This window comes from Thalassophryne amazonica, chromosome 10, assembly GCF_902500255.1.
Source record: "Thalassophryne amazonica chromosome 10, fThaAma1.1, whole genome shotgun sequence".
NCBI lineage: Eukaryota > Metazoa > Chordata > Actinopteri > Batrachoidiformes > Batrachoididae > Thalassophryne > Thalassophryne amazonica.
The window spans coordinates 57,872,253-57,898,407 of NC_047112.1; the positions used below are offsets into that span (position 1 = coordinate 57,872,253).

The 26,155-nt window shown below is 43.8% G+C and overlaps 1 protein-coding gene across 1 annotated transcript in view; it reads left to right on the forward strand.

The window, feature by feature from the left end:
• jak3 (Janus kinase 3 (a protein tyrosine kinase, leukocyte)) overlaps positions 1-26,155 on the forward strand; it is an 87,323-nt gene that overhangs the window by 54,655 nt on the left and 6,513 nt on the right. The window contains 5 exon segments of the mRNA XM_034180034.1: positions 1,795-1,984; positions 17,085-17,209; positions 19,106-19,278; positions 21,048-21,165; positions 21,308-21,421. Of these exon segments, the coding sequence (XP_034035925.1) occupies positions 1,795-1,984; positions 17,085-17,209; positions 19,106-19,278; positions 21,048-21,165; positions 21,308-21,421 (720 nt within the window).

Sequence of the window (26,155 nt, forward strand, 5' to 3'; positions counted from 1 at the left end):
CACCCATGAAAACAATAACTTCGTCCAGAACACCCACAATCCCACAAATTAACTCACAACAGCTATTTTCAAGAACAAATTTCCGGTTTTAATGTCTACTGCAATAACAAACACAAAGATAAACAATAATTACTTCAATAAAGTTTTTGAACATAAAAAACAAAAGACTCAGTGACTTCACATTACAACTATGTACAGTACAGGTATTTAAGAAAGCACAACTGCACTACAGCACCACCCGATGGGCAAAATATTGCACAAGTCATACAGTTTTACCAACAGAGTGCACTTGGCACGTGGCAAAAATGGTAAAGCGCAATCATGTATCATCAATAAATGAACTAACGACAGAGGTAAATTCTATACCCATTACTGTACACATAAGAAGAAATAACAAACACTATTGTGTATCATAAGTAACAGGAAGCAACAAGTGAAGAAGTTAACACTCTTTAAAGGCAAAAATGGCAAACCACAATAATTTGTCATAAATAACAAGAAGTGCAAAAGAAGTAAGAGGAAAACAGTCTATATACAAAAGTTTGCAGGAGGGCATCATAATTGTTTGCCACAGTGCTCACTATCCGTGATGTGAAATTCCATCGAGTAGGAGCATTTCTGGGCAACCTTGAGCAGCCTGCAGACTCAAGAAAAGACATCCTCTTTGTGGATTTTGAGAAAAATGTGGCAAACCCAGAGAGTGATGCAAAAAATATTCTGCACTCAGATAAGCATTTAGCCCCCTGAGACAGAACCAGATTCAGTCTGTGAGCATAGCAATACACAAATATTGCACTGGGGGCTATTGCTTTAACTTTGGCCTGCAAACCATTGACAGCTGAAGCCATGACAGCAGCCATGGCTTCTTCGTAAGGAAGCCTATCAAATGGCTTCGCCAAAATCCGGTCCACAACATTTAAATTGTCTGCCATTATGTGCAGCTTGCTACCTAGCTAGCTCGCTAGCTGGGACTGGCGCGAGGCTAGTGTGAAGTTTGTCCACCTGTGAGTGCTTTGTGACGGTGGAGGGGCTCAGCAGCACCCGCTGCTCGGTAGGGACAGAAACTGCAATAGAAGTCAGAGTGATAGAAGTCAGTCTCCAAACACAAGCAGCTACAAAAAACCACACCAGAAATAGAAGCTCGATTTGTCGCTAGTTGTTTTTAACAAAGAAAATGCCGCTAAGAGAATTAGGAAAGTCTCCGGTTCAACTCAGAACAGAATGAAAATTTAAAAATGCTCCCACGGATGTTTACACCAAAAGATCGCTGATTCGCTCATTTCGCTGTCAATCAAAAAGGGATTCAGCCTCAGACAGATCATCCAATCATCAAGCAGAAGCTGTGCGTCCGGGCCAGCCGAGGCCAGCCCACTGCCCCATAGACCCCCTGACACGTTGAGTGTCTGATGGGCGGGACAAAGCCCAGCATTTATCCAATGACTCATCTCGTTTCGCTGCAGTCTGCTTCGCTATTAAACTCTGTGGACGCTCAGCGTCATCACTGTTTAAAGCACTGTGAAGTTGCGGGAATCCATAAATCAATACATACCTTTTTCCTTTGCTCGTTTCTCCTTTTCTTCTTTCTTTTTCTTTCGAAACTGGGCACCTGATGGCTTTGATCATTTCCTATCCATGATTATGTCTTACTCCGTTTCGACCACCTCCTCGTCCAAACATTGAATGATTCCCCCCTCCCCCTGCACAAACTCTGCACTGTGCAGCAAAAAAGTTGTTTTAGCCATCGTACTTATGTTTTAAAGTTCTCAAAATGTTTTACTCATTATTCTTTTCCAGGGAAACTTTGGCAGTGTTGAACTCTGTCGCTACGATCCATTGGGTGATAACACTGGTGAACTCGTTGCTGTAAAGAAGCTGCAACCCAACAAGCAGTCGACAATCGAAGACTTCCAGAAAGAAGTCCAAACCCTCAGTGTTTTGCACTGTGACTACATTGTCAAGTACAGAGGAGTCTGCTACAGCACAGGTAAGGGCTCACTCACACCAGGAAAAACAGTGGTTGGAGACTGCAGCATGACCACAATTAGTACCGCCACTATTTTCAAACAGACATTCAAATATCCTCTGTCCATCTGCCGCATACTTTTGAAGGTAGGTGAGATTTCCTTGTTATCATTTCCAAACCACATAGCAAAATGTCGCTGTCGAAGTTAAAAAAAAATCTGCACACACATTAATCATGAGTGTGTTTCAAAACCCGATGTTTTGAAGCTACTTAATCGTTTTAATCATTATACGTAAACACCCATATTAAAGCATAATTCTCAAAGCTCAGCCACATGGGGTGTGCAGCCAGTACATTCTGAGTGACAGTCCCAAGCCTGGATAATGAGGAGGGTTGCGTTAGGAAGGGCATCCAATGTAAAACAAGCCAATATATCCATGCAGAGTACAAATCAAATTTCCATACCGGATCACTCGAGGCCTCTCTGGGAACAATCGCCTTACCATGGTGGAGAGGTTTGTGTGCCCTATGAACCTGAGAGTTGTGTTGTCTGGAGCCTTTGTTCTCCTGGTAGGGTCTCCCATGGCAAATTGGCCTCAGGCGAGAGGCCAGACTAAGAATGGTTCACAAGACACCATGATAGAATGAGGTAGAGGAAATGTGACCCGGCCCGGAGGAAGCCCGGGGACCTCATCTGGAGCCAGGCCTGGATGTAGGGCCCATCATCAAGCGCCTGGTGGCTGGGCTTGCCATGGAGCTCAGTCGGGCACAGCCCAAAAAGGCAATGTGGACCTTCCATCTCCACCCTGTGGGCTCACCACCCGCAAGGGGAACCTCTGGTGTCAGGTACGCTGTCCTTTGGGTGGTAGAAAACGTCAAGGGCCTCGACAGACCAGGGCCGGGCGGCAGGGGCTAGCTGCGGGGGTGTGGAATGTCACCTCGCTGTGGGGGAAGGAGCCGGAGCTTGTGCGGGAGGTGGAGCGATACCAGTTAGATCTGGTGGGCCTTGCCTCCACGCACAGCCTTGGTTCCAGAACCACTGTCCTTGATGGGGTTGGACCTTATTCTTCTCTGGAGTTGCCCAGGGAGTGAGGCGCTGGTCGGATGTGGGGATACTCACGAGTCCCCGGCTGAGTGCTACTATTTTGGAGTTTACTCCAGTAGATGAGAGGGTCGCCTCCTTGTGTCTTTTGGTGGTGGTGGGGGAAACTGTGACTGTTATTTGTGCGTATGCACCAAACAGCATTTTGGAGTATTCGGCCTTCTTGGAGTCCCTGAATGGAGTCCTGTATGGGGCTCTGGTGGGGGACTCCATTGTTCTACTGGGGGACTTCAACGCACATGTGGGTAATGACAGAGACACCTGGAGAGGTGTGATTGGGAGGAATGGCCTCCCTGATCTAAACCCGAATGGTCGTTTGTTATTGGACTTCTGTGCTAGTCATGGACTGTCCATAACGAACACCATGATCGAACATAAGGATGCTCATAAGTGTTCATGGTACCAGAGCACCCTAGACCAAAGATCAATGATCACTTTTGTGATTGTATCATCTGATTTGAGGCTGCGTGTTCTGGACACTCGGGTGAAAAGAGGGGCAGAGCTGTCAACTGATCACCTTCTGGTGGTGAGTTGGATCAGAGGGTGGGGGAAGGACTTTAGACAGACCTGGTAAACCCAAATGGATAGTGCGGATGAACTGGAGGAGCCCACTGTCTGACAGATCTTCAACTCACACGTCCGGCAGAGGTGTGAGTTGAAGGCATCCCTCTGGCATCCCTGTCGAGGTTGGGGCATTGAACTAGAATGGGAAATGTTCAAAGCTTCCATTACTGAAACTGCAGTGGGGAGCTGTGCCCTGAAGGTCTTAGGTGCCTCAAGAGGTGGCAAACATCGAACACCGTGGTGGACACCAGTGGTCAGGGAAGCCATCCGACTGAAGAAGGAGTCCTTCTGGGGTATGTTATCTGGGAGGACTCCAGAGGCAGGTGCAAGGGACCGACAGGCCCGAAGGGCAGCAGCCTCTGCTGTGGGGGAGACAAAGCAGCAGGTGTAGAAGGAGTTCGGAGCAACCATGGAGAAGGATTTTTGGTCGGCACCAAGGTGCTTCTGGCGGACCGTGAGGCACCTCAGCAGGAAAACGGAGAACCATCCATGTCTACAGTAAGGATGGGACTTTGTAGACCTCAACTAAGGATGTAATCCAGTGCTGGAAGGAATACTTTGAGGAATTCCTGCATCAGACTGGAGTGCCTGCAATAGTAGGGGCAGAGCTGGAAGCTGATGGAGGATTTTCATCAATTTCCCTGGTGGAAGTCACTAATGTAGTCAAACAACTCCACAGTGGCAAGGCCCCGGGGGTTGATGAGATCCGTCCAGAAATGCTGAAGGCTCTGGGTGTGGAGGGATTGTCTTGGATGAGACGTCTCTTCAACATTGCGCTGAGGTCTGGGACAGTGCCTAAGGAGTGGCAAACTGGGGTGGTGGTCCCCATATTTAAAAAAGGGGACCAGAGAGTGTGTACCAACTACAGGGGCATCACACTACTCAGCCTCCCTGGTAAAGTGTACTCCAGGGTGCTGGAAAGGAGTGTTCGGCCGATAGTCAAACCTCTGATTGAAGAGTAACAATGCGAGTTCCATTCTGGTCGTGGAACAACCGACCAGCTCTTTACTCTCACAAGGATCCTGGAGGGTGCCTGGGAGTATGCCCACCCAGTCTACATGCGTTTTGTTGACTTGGAGAAGGCGTATGATCGGGTACCCCAGGAGATACTGTGAGAGGTGCTGCGGGAGTATGGAGTGAGGGGGTTCCTTCTCAGGGCCATCCAATCTCTGTACTCGCAAAGTGAGAGCTGTGTTCGGGTGCTTGGCAGTAAGTCGGACTTGTTTCCAGTGGAGGATGGCCTCCGCCAGGGCTGTGCCTTGTCGTCACCAATCCTGATTGTGATATTCATGGACAGGATATCGAGGCGTAGTCAGGGGGAGGAGGGTTTCTGGTTTGGTGGGCTCAGGGTCTCATCACTGCTTTTTGCAGATCAAATCAAATCAAATCAAATAAGTTTTATTTATATCGCGCCAAATCACAACAAACAGTTGCCCCAAGGCACTTTATATTGTAAGGCAAAAGCCATACAATAATTCCAGAAAAACCCCAACAGTCAAAACGACCCCCTGTGAGCAAGCACTTGGCGACAGTGGGAAGGAAAAACTCCCTTTTAACAGGAAGAAACCTCCAGCAGAACCAGGCTTAGGGAGGGGCAGTCTTATGCTTGGACTGGTTGGGGCTGAGGGGAGAGAATCAGGAAAAAGACATGCTGTGGAAGAGAGCAGAGATCAATCACTAATGATTAAATGCAGAGTGGTGCATACAGAGCAAAAAGAGAAAGAAACACTCAGTGCATCATGGGAACCCCCCAGCAGTCTAAATCTATAGCAGCATAACTAAGGGATGGTTCAGGGTCACCTGATCCAACCCTAACTATAAGCTTTAGCAAAAAGGAAAGTTTTAAGCCTAATCTTAAAAGTAGAGAGGGTGTCTGTCTCCCTGATCCGAATTGGGAGCTGGTTCCACAGGAGAGGTGCCTGAAAGCTGAAGGCTCTGCCTCCCATTCTACTCTTACAAACCCTAGGAACTACAAGTAAGCCTGCAGTCTGAGAGCGAAGCGCTCTATTGGGGTGATATGGTACTATGAGGTCCCTAAGATAAGATGGGACCTGATTATTCAAAACCTTATAAGTAAGAAGAATAATTTTAAATTCTAGTCTAGAATTAACAGGAAGCCAATGAAGAGAGGCCAATATGGGTGAAATATGCTCTTTCCTTCTAGTCCCCGTCAGTACTCTATCTGTAGCATTTTGAATTAACTGAAGGCTTTTCAGAGAACTTTTAGGACAACCTGATAATAATGAATTACAGTAGTCCAGCCTAGAGGAAATAAATGCATGAATTAGTTTTTCAGCATCACTCTGAGACAAGACCTTTCTAATTTTAGAGATACTGCGCAAATGCAAAAAAGCAGTCCTACATATTTGCTTAATATGCGTATTGAAGGACATATCCTGATCAAAAATGACTCCAAGATTTCTCACAGTATTACTAGAGGTCAGGGTAATGCCATCCAGAGTAAGGATCTGGTTAGACACCATGTTTCTAAGATTTGTGGGGCCAAGTACAGTAACTTCAGTTTATCTGAATTTAAAGCAGGAAATTAGAGGTCATCCATGTCTTTATGTCTGTAAGACATTCCTGCAGTTTAACTAATTGGTGTGTGTCCTCTGGCTTCATGGATACATAAAGCTGGGTATCATCTGCGTAACAATGAAAATTTAAGCAATGCTTTCTAATAATACTGCCAAAGGGAAGCATGTATAAAGTGAATAAAATTAGTCCTAGCACAGAACCTTGTGGAACTCCATAATTAACCTTAGTCTGTGAAGAAGACTCCCCATTTACATGAACAAATTGTAATCTATTAGATAAATATGATTCAAACCACCGCAGCGCAGTGCCTTTAATACCTATGGCATGCTCTAATCTCTGTAATAAAATTTTATGGTCAACAGTATCAAAAGCAGCACTGAGGTCTAACAGGACAAGCACAGAGATGAGTCCACTGTCTGAGGCCATAAGAACATCATTTGTAACCTTCACTAATGCTGTTTCTGTACTATGATGAATTCTAAACCCTGACTGAAACTCTTCAAATAGACCATTCCTCTGCAGATGATCAGTTAGCTGTTTTACAACTACCCTTTCAAGAATTTTTGAGAGAAAAGGAAGGTTGGAGATTGGCCTATAATTAGCTAAGATAGCTGGGTCAAGTGATGGCTTTTTAAGTAATGGTTTAATTACTGCGACCTTAAAAGCCTGTGGTACATAGCCAGCTAATAAAGATAGATTGATCATATTTAAGATCGAATCATTAATTAATGGTAGGGCTTCCTTGAGCAGCCTGGTAGGAATGGGGTCTAATAGACATGTTGATGGTTTGGAGGAAGTAACTAATGAAAATAACTCAGACAGAACAATCGGAGAGAAAGAGTCTAACAAAATACAGCATTACTGAAAGCAGCCAAAGATAATGATATGTCTTGGGATGATTATGAGTAATTGTTTCTCTAATAGTTAAAATTTTATTAGCAAAGAAAGTCATGAAGTCATTACTAGTTAAAGTTAAAGGAATACTTGGCTCAATAGAACTCTGACTCTTTGTCAGCCTGGCTACAGTGCTGAAAAGAAACCTGGGGTTGTTCTTATTTTCTTCAATTAGTGATGAGTAGTAAGATGTCCTAGCTTTACGGAGGGCTTTTTTATAGAGCAACAGACTCTTTTTCGAGGCTAAGTGAAGATCTTCTAAATTAGTGAGACACCATTTCCTCTCCAACTTACGGGTTATCTGCTTTAAGCTGCAAGTTTGTGAGTTATACCACGGAGTCAGGCACTTCTGATTTAAGGCTGTCTTTTTCAGAGGAGATACAGCATCCAAAGTTGTGCTCAATGAGGATGTAAAACTATTGATGAGATAATCTATCTCACTCACAGAGTTTAGGTAGCAACTCTGCACTGTGTTGGTATATGGCATTGGAGAACATAACAAAGAAGGAATCATATCCTTAAACGTAGTTACAGCTCTTTCCGAAAGACTTCTACTGTAATGAAACTTATTCCCCACTGCTGAGTAGTCCATTAAAGTAAATGTTATTAAGAAATAATCAGACAGAAGGGGGTTTTCAGGAAATACTGTTAAATCTTCAATTTCCATACCATAAGTCAGAACAAGATCTAAAGTATGGTTAAAGTGGACTCATTTACATTTTGAGCAAAGCCAATTGAGTCTAATAATAGATTAAATGCAGTGTTGAGGCTGTCATTCTCAGCATCTATGTGGATGTTAAAATCGCCCACTATAATTATCTGAGCTAAGCACTAAGTCAGACAAAAGCTCTGAAAATTCACAGAGAAACTCACAGTAACGACCAGGTGGACGATAGATAACAACAAATAAAACTGGTTTTTGGGACTTCCAATTTGGATGGACAAGACTACGAGTCAAGCTTTCAAATGAATTAAAGCTCTGTCTGGGTTTTTGATAAATTAATAAGCTGGAGTGGAAGATTGCTGATAATCCTCCCCCTCGGCCCGTGCTACGAGCATTCAGGACAGTTAGTGTGACTCGGGGGTGTTGACTCATTTAAACTAACATATTCATCCTGCTGTAACTAGGTTTCTGTAAGGCAGAATAAATCAATATGTTGATCAATTATTATATCATTTACTAACAGGGACTTAGAAGAGAGAGACCTAATGTTTAGTAAACCACATTTAACTGTTTTAGTCTGTGGTGCAGTTGAAGGTGCTATATTATTTTCCAGATGATGTGATCCTGCTGGCTTTATTGGCCGGTGACCTCCAACACTTACTGGATTGGTTCGCAGCCGAGTGTGAAGTGGCTGGGATGAGGATCAGCACCTCTAAATCTAAGGCCATGGTTCTCAGCAGGAAACTGATGGATTGCCTACTCTGGGCAGGGAATATGGCCTTGCCCCAAGTGAAGGAGTTCAAGTACCTGCCTTGTACTTGTACTTGTTCATGAGTGAGGGGACGATGGAGCGTGAGATTGGCCGGAGAACTGGTGCAGCAGGGGCGGTATTGCATTCGCTCTGCCGTACTCTTGTGACGACAAGGGACCTGACCCAAAAGGCGAAGCTCTTGATCTACTGGTCAAGCTTCGTTCCTACTCTCACCTATGGTCATGAAGGTTGGGTCATAACCGAAAGAACTGGACTGCGGGTACAAGCGGCCGAAATGGGCTTCTTCAGGAGGGTGGCTGGTGTCTCCCTTAGAGATAGGGTGAGAAGTTCGGTCATCCGTGGGGAGCTCGGAGTAGAGTCGCTGCTCCTTTGCGTTGAAAGGAGCCAGCTGAGGCTGTTCGAGCATCTGGTAAGGATGCCTCCTGGGTGCCTCCCTAGGGAGGTGTTCCAGGCATGTCCATTTGAGAGGAGACCCGGGGGAAACCCAGGACTAGGTGGAGAGATTATATCTCCACACTGGCCTGGGAATGCCTCGGGATCCCCCAGTCAGAGGTGGTCAATGTGGCACGGGAAAGGGAAGTCTGGGGTCCTCTGCTGGAGCTGTTGCCCCTGCGACTCGAACCCGGAAAAGCGGTTGAAGATGAGTGAGAGAATGAGTGATGAGAGTGATCACTCGAGGCCTGGGTTAACAATGACGAGCACCGGTGCCATTGCCCAAGAGGGTGCCGGCTGAAATTGGACTACTGCTGGGTGAAGATGAAGAACAGGAAAACATGTCCAGAGACAGTTGGAGAAGAGGAAAAACAGAAAGGTGGAAGTGAGAGTCAGAACTTTGAATGATGGCAGTATGACTGGTAAACGGAGAGAGCTGGATGATGTGTTGGAGAAGAGAAAGTTAAACATATTGTGTGTGCAGGAGACCAAGTGGAAGAGAAGTAAGAGCAGGATAATTCAGAAAGGTCTTGTCTCAGAGTGATGCTGAAAAACTAATTCATGCATTTATTTCCTCTAGGCTGGACTATTGTAATTCATTATTATCAGGTTGTTCTAAAAGTTCCCTAAAAAGCCTTCAGTTAATTCAAAATGCTGCAGCTAGAGTACTGACGGGGACTAGAAGGAGACAGCATATCTCACCCATATTGGCCTCTCTTCATTGGCTTCCTGTTAATTCTAGAATAGAATTTAAAATTCTTCTTCTTACTTATAAGGTTTTGAATAATAAGGTCCCATCTTATCTTAGGGACCTCGTAGTACCATATCACCCCAATAGAGCGCTTCGCTCTCAGACTGCAGGCTTACTTGTAGTTCCTAGGGTTTGTAAGAGTAGAATGGGAGGCAGAGCCTTCAGCTTTCAGGCTCCTCTCCTGTGGAACCAGCTCCCAATTCAGATCAGGGAGACAGACACCCTCTCTACTTTTAAGATTAGGCTTAAAACTTTCCTTTTGCTAAAGCTTATAGTTAGGGCTGGATCAGGTGACCCTGAACCATCCCTTAGTTATGCTGCTATAGACGTAGACTGCTGGGGGGTTCCCATGATGCACTGTTTCTTTCTCTTTTTGCTCTGTATGCACCACTCTGCATTTAATCATTAGTGATCGATCTCTGCTCCCCTCCACAGCATGTCTTTTTCCTGGTTCTCTCCCTCAGCCCCAACCAGTCCCAGCAGAAGACTGCCCCTCCCTGAGCCTGGTTCTGCTGGAGGTTTCTTCCTGTTAAAAGGGAGTTTTTCCTTCCCACTGTAGCCAAGTGCTTGCTCACAGGGGGTCGTTTTGACCGTTGGGGTTTTACATAATTATTGTATGGCCTTGCCTTACAATATAAAGCGCCTTGGGGCAACTGTTTGTTGTGATTTGGCGCTATATAAAAAAATTGATTGATTGATAATAGGCGGTGGGTTCAAGTTATTTTATCATGGTGTGGATAGGAAGAGAAATGGTGTAGGGGTCATTTTAAAGGAAGAGTATGTTAAGAGTGTGTTGGAGGAATAGAGTCAGAGCTCAACAAAAGATCAGATGGTGGAAGCTGAAGGCAGAAGACCGCTGTGTGAAATTCAGTGAGTAGGTGAGACAGGCAGTGGATGGAGGAGAAGAAATTTTGTACAACTGGAAAAGTACTGCAGATGTGGTGAGTGAGACAGCTAGGAGGGTCCTACGTGTGACATCTAGACAGTGGAAGGAAGACAGCTCTGAGTCCTTTCTTCCTTGCAGTGGTGATAGGCAGGTTGACAGATGAGATCAGACAGGAGTCTCCATGGACTATGATGTTTGCAGACAACATTGTGATCTGTAGTGAGAGTCAGGGCTGGACTGGGGAAATTTTTCAGGCCGGGCATTTTTAACCAAGACCAGGCCACCACCAGGTATCGAAGGGGAAAAAAATTAAGCCTGCTGTGACAGCGTGTTTTTTTTTTTTTTTTGGTCCCTTAACCGATCAATGTGCACCAGGAGACACATACATTTTAACACTATAAGAAGCATTATGAAAAGTTCTCCCGAAATACAGTTATCATAGGCTTATCAAAAGTATGATCTATTGACAGTAGGTCACATTACTTTTTAGACATAATAAGCCGTCATTTAATTCAGCCTTGTTACTTAAATTTAGAAATAGAAATTATAGAAAAACATTTGTTGTATAAATACTGTAGGCTATACTATAAATAATATACCATTACTTGTGTGATACAGTTCATCATATAAAGCAAGAAATGACTGGATGACTGGACCAATGACTGGATACAAAGGTTGAACTTTTGAAACTGCAATACACAAAAAGGCAGTTGTCTATCTCACTACAAGCTACAAGTAACATCAAGGATTTCTTTTATTACCAATTTGTGTTGCTAATCAACTTAGAGAATGACTCTCAATTTAAAGTAAAATGTTAGGTATGTGAAATTATGCCAGGACTTGGAAAGAATAGGATTTGTTTCATCCATTTAATTTAGAGTATAAAATAAAAAGGCATGAGTCACATAATAACAGAAGTTCAATAGTTAGACAGCACTTTACTTCGGACCAGAAGATCAGAATGTCTCTCTCACACACAGATGTCTGATTTATGAACAAGTTAGGTTGCTGTTCATCAATTAATAGCTGAAGTTAACCTTCACTTACCATCATGACCATAGTGGTCCCCGCCTCGTCCACCTGTTGAACTTCTTTTCCGCCACTTCCTGAGGCTGCCGTAGATGTGGATGCTCCGCGTCCACGCGAAGCAAACATGTCTGTTATTTTAAGACATTTTGCAGCATCTGCCTGAAGGGCTACTCTCTTCTGATCCCTGGCTCTTTCAGCGCCACCTGTCCTCTTCTTGCCACCATCCATGTCGCTCATTATCGCTCTGTCTGGCACTGGTGCACTGTGTAGCCCAATCAAGGCCCGAGATGGAGGGGTAATTGGCCTGCCCCTCACCTCATTGGTCCAGGCCACAATCAATCATGACTAAAGGGCCGATCTACCAGTTTATGCACCAATAGGAGGGTTTATATACCGGTATCCACCTATAGCGTTATGTTTTAAATTATTATTATATTATATATTATACTTCGTAAAAAAAAAAAAAAAAAATCCGCAGGCCAGTAGGCCATCAGGCCAGTGGGCAAATGCCCGGTGTGCAATACTATCAGTCCAGTGGTGGTGATAGTAGAGAACAGGTTGAGTCTAGCCTGGAATTGCAGAAATATGCTCTGGAGAGAAGGGGAATGACATTCAGTAGGAGCAAGACTAAGTACATGTGTGTGAACGAGAGGGAGCCCAGCGAAATAGTGCAGTTACAAGGAGTAGAGGTGGTTAAAGTAGATTTGTTTAAATACTTGGGGTCAACTGTCCAAAGTAATGGAGAGTGTGGGAGAGAGGTGAAGAAGAGAGTGCAGGCAGGGTGGAGTGGGTGGAGAAAGGTGACAGGAGTGATTTGTGATTTGGACATCAGCACTTTTTTGGCACATTAAGACAGACGTGCGGAGGACTTCGGCGCGTCGTGGTGCAGCCGCTCGGCGCAAAGAAGAGCGTGTCGCGGCGGAGCTGCATGGCGAAAAGAAACGCCGTGATGAAGCCTCACAGGACATGTTCTGGCATGTTCAGCTCATGCACAATCACAGTTGGATATTCACACGACTGGAAAGCAACCGGAATCCATCTGAAATCCACCTTTAAGCCGTCCTGTGAGACCAACACCGAGGTGGTTTTGTCCCGCGTAATGAACGGCTTCGTGGCGCGTCCCTCGGCTTCTTTTCCATGAAAAAAAAAAACCTCCTGTAACGGTGGAATGTGCCGGAAAAAGTGCTGATGTCCACATCTTCTGCCTTTTTGTGAAAGTCAGACGAGGTCCCGGATCAACAAAGCTTTCACGTTGGAAATGATCTGGTTGTTTGTGTGGGGTGTCAGCCTGTCCATCGGCGCTGGGAGCGCGCTGCGCTCTCAGCAGGTGTGGGCCATCCTTAAAGGGACAGTAACACTCCTTAATCTGTTTAATTCCCATAAAATCGTCCCTGAAAGCCATATTAATTTTTTGAACGGTGTCCACCTAGAGGTTTCTTACAGTTTCTGGAAAAAAGTTGATGCAGCAAAGATTCAAATCGTTCAGACATTTATTCGCAATAAAAAATAGACGAGAGGGGTAGACCACACCTCACTCAAAGCCTGCTCACAGGCGAATGAAGCAACCGACAGGCATGAAAAAACTCACACATGCGCACGAGGGTTCAAGCTTGGTTGACGCAATCACACATGATTCAAATCCATATGGTTTTTGAAAAAAATAAGGTCGGATACTTTTCTAACAGACCTCATATTCGTACCATTGAACTCATAAACATTCATTATTTGTATATTGTTTGATAATGCAAACTATTTCTTCTTCTGCCCCATGTAATTATTATCACGTCTTCAGTATGATTGATTGATAAATTTCTTACAGCATAAAGCCTTTATATGGCTTTATAAGGGGAGGTTGGGTGAAGTAATTACTACCAGAAATTTTGCTGCATCAAATCATGTGCCATGTACCGTGCACATTCATGCATTCTGTACCTTCTACCTTCTATTGAACGATTCATAAATGGTAGCAGATGACCTCATGTTATATTAGTCTTGTGTGAACACAAGCATCTGCATAAAAACAGATGTCTACTGTTTATGTCAAGCATAGAGACTTTTAAAAGGTGCATTTTAAAAACATCATATGGCACATTTCATTCAACTTTGCAAAATAGTCCACGGTTCTGTGTGCAGATAAAAACAAAAACACAATCCAAACATGATTGTTTTTGTATCGATGAAAGGTGGACAGATCACCTGTTTTTAACAAGGAGCACATTCAACCACAATTTCAGCACCAGAGCTGTCTGTCCATCTCTTTTCATTTTGTCCTCTTTCTCACAGTCAGTGTCCACAACACAAAACATTTCCTCCATGATAATGCAACTAAAGTACATTGTCCCACCATGAACTTTACTTGACACTGAAATTATTTCTCTGGACATGTCTGTTGTGCGCCCGTCATGTAAAATGTGTAGTTAGTTCGGCTGGTCACTAGAGGGCACTAGGGCATCACCCCTTCAAAATACTGAGAAAGGAAAATATACATTATTAATAAATAAGAAATAAGCATGGTATGCTGAGAGCCAGAATATGCAAGTACTAATCAGTGTCAGTATGTATTTAAATGTGTTCCAACACTTACTTAATTTCAGTGTTTTTCCATTTCATTTACTATAATTTTGCCTACTGAGAGTAAAGCCACTTCCTCACTTCTGAGTTTTAATTAGAATTTGTTTTTTTTGTTGTTGTTTTTTGGTCAAGCCTTCCCTCAGAGATACAGCTCTGTGTGTCATGGTCTAATTTTTCATGTTTTTGTCATCAGTTTTTTCATACAAATCACTCACGCCCAGTGCAGGAGTTTCATTCATCTGCTCAGACACTGGCCTTAATACGCTGTACAACTGCTGTGCCTCAAGTACCCACAGCGTTTGTGTTCCAAGTCCAACTTCCAGCTACATTTGTCTTATTACGTCCACCAAGGATGTCATAAAATCATCTGCATTTATTTATTTGTCTATCTGTTTGTCTGTCAGCAGGATTACGTCAAAAGTACTGCACGGATTTTGACAAATTTTTCACCACAGATAGATATTAGGCCATGGAAGAGCCCATTAAATTTGGAGGTGATCCAGATTCTGGATAAAGTTTCACTTTATAAAGGCTTTGAAGGATTAGTGATAGCAGCATTACGTCAAAAATACTGCACGGATTTTGAAATTTGAAATTTTCAAACCAGATACATATTAGGCCATGGAAGACTCCACTGAATTTTGGAGGTGATCCAGATCCAGAGCTTGATTCTGGATCAAGATTTCCCATTATACAGGCTTTGAAGGATTTCTTCAAAACTACTTCACAGATTCTCACCAAATTTGCACCACAGATAGATATTAGGGCATGGAAGACTCCACTGAATTTTGGAGGTAATCTGGATCTGGATTGGTGGACGTCAGAAATCTCTAATTGTTCTTGCTTCATTTGTGTGCGTTTACAGTTGCAATATGAAGCAGTCTTTGGAATCTTAAAGGCACACTGTGAATCGTAAAGCGCAACGTGTCTCCATTTATGATGGCCTGAGTGAGCGCATTCAGTCCAAGTCAGATCGCGGTTGTTTGGGGACAGGGTGCCTCCCACCAGGCAACCTGTGCAATTGTTGGGATAGAATGTGGCCATGTGCAGGTTAAGCGTGCAGCACCCCCAGTTGGTCACAGCAGCTCCTGGCAATCAGTTGCCAGGAGCAACACAATTCGCTGCAGTGGCCAGGTAGCCTCCCATTTTTACCCGAGGCCATCAAATATGGCCATCGGGTAAAAATGACCATATTGTGAAGGCTTTTCTTCTGTCCATCCATCCGTCTGTGCTTAGCATAAGGCCAGTCCTATTACTGCCAGACCCTTGAAATTCACAGGGAACATTCTTCGGACACAGACCTTAAACAAGTTCAAAGATGGCTAACCTTGACCCATTTTAAGAGGTTAAAAAGTCACATTCTGTTTAAATCTGATCCGTTTTCTATTTGAGTGATGCAGGGGACAGCCAATCAGAGTAGAGCTGCATTGTGATGTCAGTTGCTGGTCTATTCAAAACCGCTTTGTTTTCTGTGTTTATATACATTTCGTATATATTATGTAAAAGATAGCAAGACATAAACACTTTTAAAACTGAAAACGCTGTTTTTGCAACCTAATAACACATACATGTCAACCCATTTGAGGGTCTACCTGTATAACCAAGTGAGAAAATCCATAAAATCAAATCAAATCCTCCAAATCACACCAAAATCAGTTTTGTTACAGTACACACAACCGCATAGCGGTATCACATAACTGGGGTTTTATCCTCATATTAATAACTAACACCAGGGATCTCCATGGGCTCTTTTATGGTGGAAGTCCTCCACAGTTAAATCCTCTTGCTCCACAGTAAAATTGCTTGCTCTCAATAAAATCAATGTCTATAAGTACATTGTAGGTATTTTGTACAAACTCAATATATTTCCTATGAATATTGTGTCACACAGCTGTCCTATTACATACGTAGACTATAGATATACAGTATCAGTATGGTTGTGAGTTGCCACAATGACATTAAAGTCAGGAACATTAGTATTTCCTACCTTGATGTCTCGCACACAAATTGTGCAGTGCGCATATTCCTCATTCTTCGCCGGCACAATGACTCCATTAAACATCTCCTTCCATTCAGGGAGATAACGCCCACTGGACTTCATTCTTTTTTAGGTGTCCCCATTCTTTTGCTCAGCAATACACAATTCAGAATTTCTCAGGTGTAAACAGACGCTGTTTAATTAGAAAACCACGCAACAATGACCATTTTGCGCTTTATTGTGCGCATGACCGGATACAAATGAAGTCTTGTGATTGCATACACTGGGTCACTTGTCCCCACATTACCGTAATGTAATGTAATGGGGTCCCTGATACATAATTTATGTATCAGGGACCGGCAGACCAGTCTAGAAGTTACCGTAACCTACGGTAATGCGCGAGACTTGGAAAACAAGCATCTGGTTTTATAATCCTTTGTTTAGAACGATCATTTGTCAATGTTTAAAAAAAACAACAGTAAAATAAATTTACAACAGAAAACCCTGAATATCCGTAAGACTGTATTTGTATGTCCGTATGACTCTGAAACTCTGAAAAATCCGTATAATTTATGGACAATCCATATAGGTTGACATGTATGATAACACCTTTGAACTTATTTACAAGACGTTAAGCAGAGGTTAGCATAGTGATGCCACTTCATGGTGTAGGTACTTGGTAACAGCTTTGTTTCTGGTATGTTATGTAAGCTAGTGAGAAATAAACACTTCTAAAACTGAAAATGCTGTTTTTGTAACCTGATAACATCTCTGGAGTCATATACAAGACATTTTGTGGACATTAACTCAAAGCTAACTTCCGATTAATTGTCTCATTAATTCCTGCAAATGCAAAGAGGTCTACATTTCAAACTGTTGTCCATTAGATTTGAAGTTTTTCGTAGTTTGCTTTGCTCATTTTAAACTCATTCATTCATAGGTCGCCTGAATATGAGCTTAGTGATGGAGTACCTCCCCTACGGTAGCCTTATCGGTTACTTGGAAAGTAACCGACACAATGTCAACAGCAAGCGGACCCTCCTTTTTGCATCTCAGATCTGTAAGGTAGGAGTTTATATAGTATGAACTTGAAACAGTTCAGTACATGCATACGTCAATCCAGCTTTCTGGAAAAGGTGTCCTAAATCGAACTTGTAACTGGGTAGTGGTGGGGACAACTAACTGAAAAGTTTGCTTCGATAACAGATCATTTGCTAACAGAAAAGTTATGTTTTATAAAACTAAACCGATAAATCACCCAAAAATTTAGCGGAAGCTACAGCTAATCGATAACTTCCAGTATTGTCTCTGGTACATTGCAACTACTAATAAGCTGATTTTGAGTTTTAACACCACGATCGCTTCTGGTAGCATCAAAGGCGACCACAGACCCAAACAATGAGTCAGCAATTCTGTCTTTGAACGCCCTGCCCACTGCTAGAAGCTCCTGTTTACTACATAGCTTGCAGAAAAGAAACAGTGCTGACTTATGGTTTTGATTTATAAATTACATTAATACCAATAGAATAACTCCATTAATGTCAATTCTGTCATTTGTACAAAGTTAAAATATAGCATATATCTTTTAATTTTAAATAATGCACTAATTCTGAAGTTTTGTAACAAACACAGACAGATGCCAAAGGAATTCTGGGTAAAATGTGCCTCCGCTAACACTGATTGTTTTTTTCATTCTATGTAAAAACCAACATGTTAATATGAGGTGTGTGTTGGTGTTTACATATAAATGTGCTTTTGTAAAATATGCCATTTTTTAATTTGTAAAAAAAAAAAAAAAAAGGCATTTGCAAAACAAAGTGTCAAAATAAATATAACACTGACATCTACTGGTGCCCAGATGCTCAGTACTTAGGGCGAATACTGCCATGAACACTACTGGCCAGTAGATGGGAGTAGAGACCGTGAAAACTTGCAAAAACAAAATTCCAGATAATCCGTGTCTGCTACTTTTAAGATGCATGGAATCTAATAAACACAAACTGAATTTCAGACATCTTATATATATTACTCTGGAACAAAGACAACAAGACAGTGTTTGACATAAGTAAGATGTTAAAGAGCAAACAGGAATCGACTGCAGTGATTTCAATTGAAAATAATGGAGAAGCAACCTGGGCTTCATCCGGCATTTTTACATAAAACAAACACAATAACAATGTCTATAAACCCAGAGAATATATTCACGAGAGTTTTACGCACAATATACAAAGAGTTTAATGCTGTTGTCTGTGTGGAGCCTGATCAGAGCATCTCAAATGCATTTTTTCCTGTCGTGAATGTACTGAGATTACCCATAATGCACCTGGACACAGCATGTCCACACTAAAACCTTCAAAATTAGTGCATTACTTTAAAACTAAAACATATATCTGATATTTTATTTTTATAAAACTTCAGACATGACATTAATTTAAATAACTTGTCCGAAATTAGTTTGGTTAAAATTTTAACCATAAGTTAAAACTGTATGCCTCTGGATGACTTGGGTGATATTACCAGCATATCAGTAGGGGGTCAAAAGAATTTAACTTTTTTTCTTTTCAGTGACCAAATAAATGTTTGTAACTGTTCACCTTTGTTTTGTTCAGCTTTGTTCACCATGTCTGCAAATTATCAGACCAAAACTATTCGGAAGATAATTAGTCCGATGATGGTTTTCAAAGCTATCTGAAAAGCTAATCCAATAATGAAAACATGAGCTTCGATAATTAGCGGTTAGTGGATTAGTGGAACTGTGCCCACCACTGGTTACACCAAGAGGAAAAATTATTTGTGTGGGGCAGCATTTGCACCACCTTCAATTCCATTGCTGTCGCGCTTCTCAGTTGCCAACTAGTCAATAGCCAGGTGTGAATGTGCCACCTGAAAAACACATCGGTTGGCTATTTTCCTCATCATCTGAATCTGTCCAATATCATAAAAAAAGTTTCGTTTTCCTAGGGGATGGAGTACCTGCAAAACCTGCGCTATGTGCACCGTGACCTTGCTGCCAGAAACATCCTAGTTGCCAGTGACTCACTGGTGAAAATTGCTGATTTTGGCCTGACCAAGCTCATCCCCTTTGACAAAGAGTACTACAGAGTCACACAGCCTGGAGAGAGCCCCATCTTTTGGTAACTTTGTTCACACTCTAACATAGAAGACAACTGTGATGATAGATTTAGTGACTTGTCTACAGGTACTACAACCCCTGGCAAAAATTATGGAATCACCAGCCTCGGAGGATGTTCATTCAGTTGTTTAATTTTGTAGAAAAAAAGCAGATCACAGACATGACATAAAACTAAAAACTAAAGTAATTTCAAATGGCAACTTTCTGGCTTTAAGAAACACTATAGGAAATCAGGGAAAAAAAATTGTGGCAGTCAGTAACGGTTACTTTTTTAGACCAAGCAGAGGGAAAAAAATATGGAATCACTCAATTCTGAGGAAAAAATTATGGAATCATGAAAAACAAAAGAACGCTCCAACGCATCTCACTAGTATTTTGTTGCACCACCTCTGGCTTTTCTCTGAGGCATGGACTTAATGAGTGACAAACAGTACTCTTCATCAATCTGGCTCCAACTTTCTCTGATTGTTGTTGCCAGATCAGCTTTGCAGGTTGGAGCCTTGTCATGGACCATTTTCTTCAACTTCCACCAAAGATTTTCAATTGGATTAAGATCCGGACTATTTGCAGGCCATGACATTGACCCTATGTGTCTTTTTGCACGGAATGTTTTCACAGTTTTTGCTCTATTGCAAGATGCATTATCATCTTGAAAAATGATTTCATCATCCCCAAACATCCTTTCAATTGATGGGATAAGAAAAGTGTCCAAAATATCAACATAAACTTGTGCATTTATTGATGATGTAATGACAGCCATCTCCCCAGTGCCTTTACCTGACGTGCAGCCCCATATCATCAATGACTGTGGAAATTTACATTCTCTTCAGGCAGTCATCTTTATAAGTCTCATTGGAACGGCACCAAACAAAAGTTCCAGCATCATCACCTTGATTCGAGATTCATCACTGAATATGACTTTCATCCAGTCATCCACAGTCCACGATTGCTTTTCCTTAGCCCATTGTAACCTTGTTTTTTTCTGTTTATGTGTTAATGATGGCTTTCGTTTAGCTTTTCTGTATGTAAATCCCATTTCCTTTAGGCGGTTTCTTAGTTTGGTCACAGACGTTGACTCCAGTTTCCTCCCATTCGTTCCTCATTTGTTTTGTTGTGCATTTTCGATTTTTGAAACATATTGCTTTATGTTTTCTGTCTTGACGCTTTGATGTTTTCCTTGGTCTACCAGTATGTTTGCCTTTAACAACCTTCCCATGTTGTTTGTATTTGGTCCAGAGTTTAGACACAGCTGACTGTGAACAACCAACATCTTTTGCAACATTGCGTGATGATTTACCCTCTTTTAAGAGTTTGATAATCATCTCCTTTGTTTCAATTGACATCTCTCGTGTTGGAGCCATGATTCATGTCAGTCCACTTGGTGCAACAGCTCTCCAAGGTGTGATCACTCCTTTTTAGATGCAGACTAACGAGCAGGTCTGATTTGATGCAGGTGTTGAAAATTTACAGGGTGATTCCATAATTTATTCCTCAGAATTGAACAAGTCCATATTTTCTAAAAAAGTAACCGTTACTGACTGCCACAATTTTTTTTCCTGATTTCTTATAGTGTTTCTTAAAGCCAGAAAGTTGCCATTTGAAATGACTTTAGTTTTGTGTCATGTCTGTGATCTACTTTTTTCTACAAAATTAAACAGCTGAATGAACATCCTCCGAGGCCGGTGATTCCATAATTATTGCCAGGGGTTGTATGCTGCAATCGCAGCTTGTAATCACATCTAATGTTCATTCCATTCTGCTCTGATCCAGGTATGCCCCAGAGTCCATCAGCGAGTCAAGATTCTCCCACAAGTCAGATGTGTGGAGTTATGGAGTGGTTCTTCATGAGCTCTTCTCCTACTGTGACATGAGCTCCAACCCAAAAAGAGTTAAGGCTCACTATCCATACAATCATATAGTACACATTTTGGCAATACTTCAGGAAGAACCTTGTCACACATCATCATCAACAAACTGCATTAATATAATGTTTCCTCTTTTGATGTGGTTCATTCATGGCTTTGTTTTAGCTCTACATGCAGGAGATCGGAAGCGGTGTGCAGCGTGTGTCCATCTCAATACATCTAGCAGCGATCCTAAAGAATAACTGGAGGCTGCCAGCCCCACCAAACTGCCCACCCAGAGTATGTCATGCTATATTCTTAATAATAACTTTACTTATACAGCACTTTGACACAGGCCAAGTCAGTCTTTCAAGAAGCTAACATAAAAATTAGACAAAGAAGCAATGTACAAATTAAGGCAAACATCAATTTCCCAGTCAAACATGATCATAGTGAGTTAAATAAAAACATCTGCTAATTATAACTGGTAGGTTTAGTGAGTCTTATTTCATTCTGGATGTGACTGTCTAATTGTTCAATAATAATTGGTACTACAGTTTTTTTTTAAAAAGGAAGTGCAGCTGTTATGATGTGAGCTGTGTTACAGTTTAATACTGTAGAACCCCAATATGCAGACAGCCAGGGCTCAAGGATGTGTTGCCAGTCCACAGTGATTTAATAATAAAAAACAACTGCAGACACTCCAAATAACCAGGAGCAGGAATGTGAATACAAAAAACAGTCCTACAGAAATACAGGGCAGAGGTCTAACAGGAAGCACGAGGCAAAACAAAATCATAGATAAACAGTCGGTAGAGATAAAACATGGGATATGTTGTGAAAGTGTAGGAACACGGACCCACAACAGGGGGCGTTAAATGAACGGGCAATGGATAAGCCAAACAGTAACAATTTAATGTTGTGAAGTGCACAACGGAATACAGACAAATACAGTTTTGGTAATACAGACAATTATATGTAGAATGACGTGTGGGCAGGCTTGAGGATAGAAGACGTCCGTCCAGAACCGAGCCGGATCCCACACGGCCCTCACCGCCAACGGATCTGAAGAACACCGGAGCCGCCAAGTCCTGGATCCCCAGGTGGCCACCGTCTCCAGCTGTCAGACCTGGTACTGCTAGCAGAGAACAGAAACAGTGTAGATGAGTGTGTGTTCGCACACTCAGTAATTCCACAGTCTGTGTTCTTTTGGGAGGGAGCACCTCCACCTCCAATCACACACTCATGCAGCTCCTGTCTAACCACTTATCTGGTTGGAGTGTGAAGCGAAGCCGTCGCTGATCACACCAAACGCCAATTCCACAGATAAGGAAAACACCACAGGAAAACGGCTGCAAAAGAGTTCAGACTAAGACACAGTTTTAAGTCAACAAAGAAATTACCTCTTACGGTAGCTGATTTCTCTGCGGGGAGGTGGAGTTGCAGTCCGGCTTTTATGGTGATGTGGATGATGAGTGACAGCTGGTGCTGATGATGAGTGACAGCTGTCACTCTCTGTTGCTCCGACGCCCTCTCGTGCTTGAAGCCCGCACTTCAAGCAGGGCGCCATCTGGTGGTGGTGGGCCAGCAGTACAACAGGACCCCCTCCTCAACGGGCGCCTCCTGGCGCCCGACCAGGCTTGTCAGGGTGACAGGTGTAGAAATCGGCCAGGAGGGCCAGGTCCAGGATGAAGCTCCTCTTCACCCAGGAGCGTTCTTCAGGTCCATACCCCTCCCAGTCCACCAGATACTGGAACCCCCGACCCTTCTGACGGACATCCAGGAGCCGACGCACAGTCCATGCCGGCTCCCCGTCGATGATCCGGGCAGGAGGCGGTGTAGGTCCAGGGGTGCAGAGTGGTGAAGTGTGGTGAGGCTTGAGGCGTGACACATGGAAAACCGGGTGGATCTGCAGTGAAGCTGGCAGCTTCAGCTTCACTGCGGCCGGACTGAGGACTTTGAGGATGGGAAATGGTCCAATAAACCTTCCTTGAGCTTCTGTGAGTCCACCTGAAGAGGGATGTCCTTGGTTGACAACCACACCTCCTGCCCGGGCTGGTATGCAGGGGCCGGGGAACGCGGGCGGTCTGCATGGGCCTTGGCCCTCGTCCGGGCCTTTAACAGGGCAGAACGGGCGGTATGCCACACCCGACACCACTTTCTGAGGTGGGCCTGGACTGAGGGCACCCCAACCTTTCCCTCTACGAGCGGGAACAATGGGGGCTGGTACCCCAAACAAACCTCAAACGGGGAGAGGCCGGTGGCAGACAAAACTTGGCTGTTGTGGGCATACTCGATCCAGGCCAGATGGTGGCTCCAGGCCGTCGGGTGCGCAGAGGTCACGCAGCGGAGGGCCTGCTCCAAGTCCTGGTTATGTCCGTTCATCTGAGGGTGGTACCCGGACGAGAGACTCACGGTGGCCCCCAGTTCCCTGCAGAAACTCCTCCAGACTTGTGAGGAGAACTGAGGACCACGATCTGAGACAATGTCTGATGGAATCCCATGCAGACGCACAACATGGTGGACCAGGAGGTCTGCAGTCTCCTGGGCCGTCGGGAGCTTTGGGAGGGCCACGAAGTGGGCCGCCTTGGAGAACCGGTCCACTATCGTGAGGATGGCAGTCATTCCCTGGGACGGCGGGAGGCCCATGACGAAGTCCAGGCCGATATGAGACCAGGGGCGATGAGGCATGGGCAAAGGCTGGAGAAGGCCCTGGGTCTTTTGGTGGTCCGCTTTGCCCCTGGCGCAGGTGGTGCAGGCCTGGACGTACTCCCGGACGTCGTCTTCCAGAGATGCCCACCAGAAGCGCTGCCGGACAACTGCCACGCTTCTTCGCACCCCTGGGTGGCAGGAGAGTTTGGAACCGTGACAGAAGTCCAGGACTGCAGCCCTGGCTTCTGCTGGGACGTACATCTTGTTCTTCGGGCTGGTCCCCGGGTCCGGATTCCGTGTCAGGGCCTCCCGGATGGTCTTCTCCACGTCCCAGATGAGGGTGGCCACGACAGTGGACTCGGGGATGATGGTTTCAGTCGGGTCTGACAGCTCGGTCCTGACTTCCTCGTCGTGCACCCGGGACAGGGCGTCAGACCGTTGGTTCTTCGTCCCTGGGCGGTATGTGATCTGAAAGTCAAAACGCCCGAAGAACAGTGACCAGCGGGCTTGCCTGGGGTTCAGACGCTTAGCGGTCCGGATGTACTCCAGGTTCCGATGGTCTGTGAAAACCGTGAATGGAATCGAAGCTCCCTCCAACAGATGTCTCCACTCCTCCAGAGCCTCCTTCACCGCAAGAAGTTCCCGATTGCCGACGTCATAATTCCTTTCAGCCGGGGTCAACCTGCGGGAAAAATAGGCACATGGGTGGAGAACCTTGTCGGACTCCCCACTCTGGGACAGCACGGCTCCTATCCCTGAGTCAGAGGCGTCCACTTCAACTATAAACTGGCGGTTTGGATCGAGAACCGGTGTTTCAACTCCCTAAACGCAGCTTCGCACCGATCCGACCAGGTGAAGGGGACTTTAGTGGAGGTCAGGGCTGTCAGGGGGCTAACTACCTGACTGTAGCCCTTGATGAACCTCCGGTAGAAATTTGCAAAACCGAGGAACTGTTGCAGTTTCCTATGGTTTGTGGGTTGGGGCCAATCTCTCACCACCGCAACCTTGGCCGGATCAGGGGCGACGGAGTTGGAGGAGATTATGAACCCCAAGAAGGACAAAGAAGTGTGGTGGAACTCGCATTTCTCGCCCTTCACAAACAGCCGGTTCTCCAACAACCGCTGCAGGACCTGACTTACAGGGAGTGTAACCAGGTGAGACCAACTTAATACGAGAGCACAAATGATGAGGTAACAATACATCAAACACCCGGCAACTGAACAGTGAAAAATGTGCCGCTTAGGAACAAACTGAACTAATAAACAACAGGTGCAATGATGATGAGAACGGAACAACAGAGACATATGACATCTGAAAAAACACAATAAGACAGAAAGACTAAGACAGATAGACATCAGGTGGTAAGTGAAAATAACACGTAACAATGAAATATAACCGAAGACATACCACCAAAAGACACAGCAGGTAACACAAAGCAAAAACCACTGAGGAACTCAAGAGTGAGTGCAGCCCTGGCAACACTGACATAAGACTCAAAAGAAGCAGGAAGGCAATCAAAGCACAACCAGCAACATGAACTGCAATAATCAAAAATTAAATCCAAATACACACGCGAATAAGGCACTTGGAACTCGAAAAGGGAGACGGAGTGCCAAACATGAAAAACCAAACACATGACACTGCAGGAGAAAAAGGACACGGGGGGCTTGTGAAGTTGAGACCACACAGGACCACACAGACAGCAGACAGATCACATAAACAACAGAGTACAAACATGCACACACCCATAATGCACAGAAACAAATCACGGACACACGCACACACAGCCATAAGGCACAGAGACCAACCATGGAAACAGTGGTGGTTCTACACTGAATTACTCCCTGGGCAAGACCCCCTCCCAGTGCCCCCCGAGCCCCCCCAATAAAACCACGAACTTTTTGCGCAAACAACCATTTTTGAAATTATTTTATTATTAGTATTATAGAAGTGCCCCTGAAATTGCAATTGAAATTGACAACAAAAGGCTACATTATAATTCTGAAACAAAACATCCATGAATTGCAAATTTGAATAAACATGTCCTTACATGATAAATGTCTGCCATTAGACGCTTTATTAATCGGTCTTTCAGGGATGAACAATTAGCTTTTTTTTATTGAAGTGCATATGTGTCTCAACATTTAGCTAAATATGTAGCTTAATGTTTGCACATATTAGGCTAAATGTGTAAATACTTATCTAATCTGCAAGTTTTAGATATGACAGAAATTTGATAATGTAGTGTTTGCCTTTTTTTCACCCTAATTTTTGCTCTTCATCTGTGGATCAAAAGAAAATCTAAACTGAAATGTTTCTAGCATTCCCATGCAAATGAAATGAAATCTGATTCTTTTTCTCCATCAAATAAACCAGTTCATT